At 34.2% G+C, this 3,925-nt stretch overlaps 1 protein-coding gene across 1 annotated transcript; it reads right to left on the bottom strand.

Moving 5' to 3' along the window:
• Nucleotides 1-938: 938 nt before the first annotated feature.
• LOC148569437 (uncharacterized) lies at nt 939-2,228 on the bottom strand. Its single transcript, XM_088485041.1, has 2 exons — nt 1,776-2,228; nt 939-1,400 (listed from the first exon to the last, which is right to left on the bottom strand). The coding sequence occupies exons 1-2, from the start codon at nt 2,226-2,228 to the stop codon at nt 939-941; spliced, it is 915 nt and encodes a 304-aa protein (XP_088341167.1).
• Nucleotides 2,229-3,925: the final 1,697 nt, after the last annotated feature.

Consider the following 3,925-nt stretch of genomic DNA (forward strand, 5'->3'; position numbering starts at 1 on the left):
AAATTCTTCTTTACAAATTTAGAAATTTGGTACATGCTAGCATGTCCCAATTTCTTATACCAAAGCCATTTTTCAGATACCATTGAGGTAAAACAAGTCACATTTTGATCTTTTAAATCCTCTAAAGCGAGTTCATACATATTGTTACATCTTTTTCTTCAAACAAAACTACACTAGATTTTTCACAAATAACTAAGCAGTCTAATTTTCTGAATATAACAAAATATCCAAGATCATATAATTGACTAATGCTTAGTAAGTTGTGTTTCAAACCATCAACAAGAAAAATATAATTTATGAAAGATGAGAAATTTTTACCTACTTTACCTATGGCCACTATTTTTCCTTTCCCATTATTACCGAAAGTTACAAACCCTCCATCATACTCGTCTAGCTTGATGAAGAATGTAGATTTTTCGGTCATATTCCTAGAGCATCTGCTGTCTAAGTGCCACATGTTGTCCTTTCTTTTGGATGCTAGACAAACCTACAACGATTCTCAAGTGACCTTAGGTATCCAAATCTTTTTGGATCCGTTAATATCAAATCATCTCTTTTGTCCAAGACCATTGTAGTTGTTAATTATTTGTACACTTTGTCTCCAGTCATTCTTTCACTTATGAAATATTGAATAGGAAAATGCCCATTCATATTTTATAAACGACAGAATCTTTTAGGTTGTTGTTTTTTTAGATTGGTTGGGTTTTGAAATTTTATATCATTCGAAGTGGAAGCCACATTTGAAAACGGAGATCTTTCAAAAAAAGTTTCAAATTTCTTATGAAAACCCAAACTAGCCTTATCATAAAGAGGTTTTTGACTAGCCAAAAGTTTATTCAGATTTTCAAAACTTTGAACAAAGTTGGCCAGGTCCTCTTTTAACCTTTTTACCTCTTTGTGCAACTTTTTATTTTCTTCAAAACTATTCAAATATGCAATCACAGAATGCTGTTTCTCATAGCCTTAAGTTCAGCCTTAAACCGTTTGTTTTCTTCAACAAGATCAACAGCGATTTCAACTTTCCTTAATTTATCTTTGAGAAAAACATTTTCTGCCTTTAGAATGTCATTTTGAGATTCAAGTTCATGGTTTTCATTTAAGAAGCATCTTAGTTTCTCAGTGAGATGATTGATCATGAGATGAAGGTCTTCAGTAGAGGGTTCAACGAAGGTTACCTCATCAGTTTGATCGGCCATGAGACAGGTTTGTGACTTGCTATCTGATTCTTCCTCTTCGTCTGAGTTGTTTTTCAAATCTTTCCAAGAGGCCATCAGCCCCTTCTTCTTTTCTTTCTTGGTCTTTTCTTCTTTTTTCAACTTTGGATAGTCAAATCTATAGTGTCCCGCCTCATTGCAGTTGTGGCAAATGATCTTGCTTAAGTCCCTTTTTGGCTTTCTTGAACTACCTCTTCTGCTTCATTCTTTCACCTTCATCATTTTTCTGAATTTCTTAGCAAAAATAACAAACTCATCATTAGATAAATTATCATTGTATTTATCATCCAGGGACTCAGTGATTGATTTGAGAGCAATTCCTTTCTTTTTTGTGTCAATTTTTAAATAAGTGGTTTCGAAAGCAAGTAAATTTTCTCTCAGATTATCATGTGTTATTTGATCAATGCCACTGCTCTCAGCTATAACTATAGCCTTAGTTTCTCACTCTTTAATGAGATTTCTCAGAACTTTCCTTACTAACACAGGTTCAAGGTGAGTAATCCTCATAGCATCCAAGCCATTGATGATGATGTTGAATCTTTCAAATATTTCATCAATCATTTCTCCTTCCTTCATAGAGAATATTTCGTACTCTTTACTCAGCATGTCTATTCTGGTCCGCTTGACTTGGATAGTACCTTCATGGATGACTTGAAACTTGTCCCAGGTTTCCTTTACTGTTTTGCATCTAGATACCCTTCGAAATTTCTCGAAGCTGATAGCACAGTTAAGTAAGTTGACAACTTTGGCATTGAGCTCTACTTTCTTTTTATCTTCTTCATTCCATTCGACCTCAGTCTTAGGAGTGACTACACCATCTGCTCCTGTTTTTGTTGGGTCTTGGGGACCGTTCAGGATGATCTTCCAGATGTTGTAATCTACTAATTGAACAAAGATCTTCATTCTCTCCTTCCAATAGTTGTAATTCTTTCCATTGAAAAATGGAGGTCTGTTGTTGGATTGCCCTTCTGTCAGAGTATAGGCCACCACATTGGAACCATTGTTGTTTGCCATCAAGGCCTTTTTCTCCAAGCTATAAAGCTTGATCTCTTTGAGACCAAGCTCTGATACCAATTGATGGTTATCAGTGACTAAGAGAAGGGAGATTGAATCTTAGCTTCTTTTTCTGCTGAATATTACTTTTACATTTTCGAAAAAAAACTGAGGAGATATTTTTGCTTTTGTCTTGTATCGAGTTGAGAGACATTTTCATTTTGTCTCCTGAGTAACAGAAACAGAAGTGAAGTGGAGAAGAAAAAGTAACACCCAGATGTATCCTAATTCAGCTACTTAGTGCAATGTAGCCTACATTCAATCTCCATCACAATAGTGATGAAATTTTACTATCTTTCAACAAGATTACATTCACCAATTCTCCCTAGGATCTACCCAATCTAATCTGGGATAAATCTAGATTCTAACCCAATCTGAATTTGACTAGATCTCAATCTAGCTTTCAACAGCAAAGTGCTAACCCAACTTGCAAGAAAATTCTCACAGAATCATGATACAAAGCAGAAAGATGTATAAAGACCCTCAGAGACATCTTATAGCTTTTTCTCCTAGTTTAACTCACTGCCTTTTTTCTCTCATTGGCTTTTTCTTACAAATCTCACCATGTTTGCCTTTTTCATTGAGACTCAGACAGACTAAACTGAGAAAAAAAAAATACTAAATGAACATCATGAAGGAGAAGAACTCAATTAGCTTGAGTAGCTATGAGAATTGAACTATGTGCTTTTTACTTACTCTCCTTGCCTTCAACCCTTGACCGTTCACCCTTAATATAGAAGAGTGAAGCTTTCAAGGTAGAAACAAGTTCAACCCTAATGTTGTATTCTTCTCCGTCATCGGAGTCTTATAGCGGCTTTATCAGAGAGGAGGGAGAAAACCGAATCTGTTGCATGCAACTCACCCATTCTCTTTCATCCTTTTTCTTCAAAATCTATTGATCTTGACCGTAGAACCTTGCTTTGGCTCCAAGTTTTGTTTCTGAGCATTGATGAGCTTTTGACCATGGTTGATTTCATTGTCTCTATGGTAGCTTGATTAGTGCTTGAGACTTTGTTGATCTCTTCTTGGTTCTTCTGTGTAGCACAAATGAAGGAAGTTGCTTTTTGATGAGCTCTGACCTAATGCAACTTGCTACCTAGTTGTAGCCCTTTCTTCTTGCATGGTTTTGGCAATAAGCTTTTTGTTCTTTAACACTCCATAGCTTCTGCATTTTTATTTTCTTTTTTTTTCTTCTTTGTTGAGTGACGTGACCAAAGTAAAAAGAGAGAAGAGAGAGAAAAAAAGATGTGACTTTTGGTGGAAGCTTCAAGAAAATTAATTGAAATAAATTTGGGGTTCAATTTTCTTAGAGTGTGGGTGTTGGTGACTTAGGTTAAGGTGTAATGGATTTTGAATGTGATCACCAAATGAGCTTGTATTGGGCTAACCCATTCTTGTTTCTTTTAGTTTATGTGGACTTGTTTGTTTGTTCCATGGGTCATGTTTATAAAATTATTTTCCTGCATGCAAAAATAACATAATCATATAAATAATTAATAATTCTTTAATAATGTTTATTCATTATATTATTCAAATATTAGTTTTCCAAATTCAATAATATATTATTAATTTTTTTTAAAATAATTAATTCTTCTTGTCACAAAAAAAATAACATTTTCTTTTCTTTGATTTATCAAATAATATGACAACAAAAAATT

This window comes from Arachis ipaensis, chromosome B4, assembly GCF_059453495.1.
Source record: "Arachis ipaensis isolate K30076 ecotype BB chromosome B4, ASM5945349v1, whole genome shotgun sequence".
Lineage (NCBI taxonomy): Eukaryota > Viridiplantae > Streptophyta > Magnoliopsida > Fabales > Fabaceae > Arachis > Arachis ipaensis.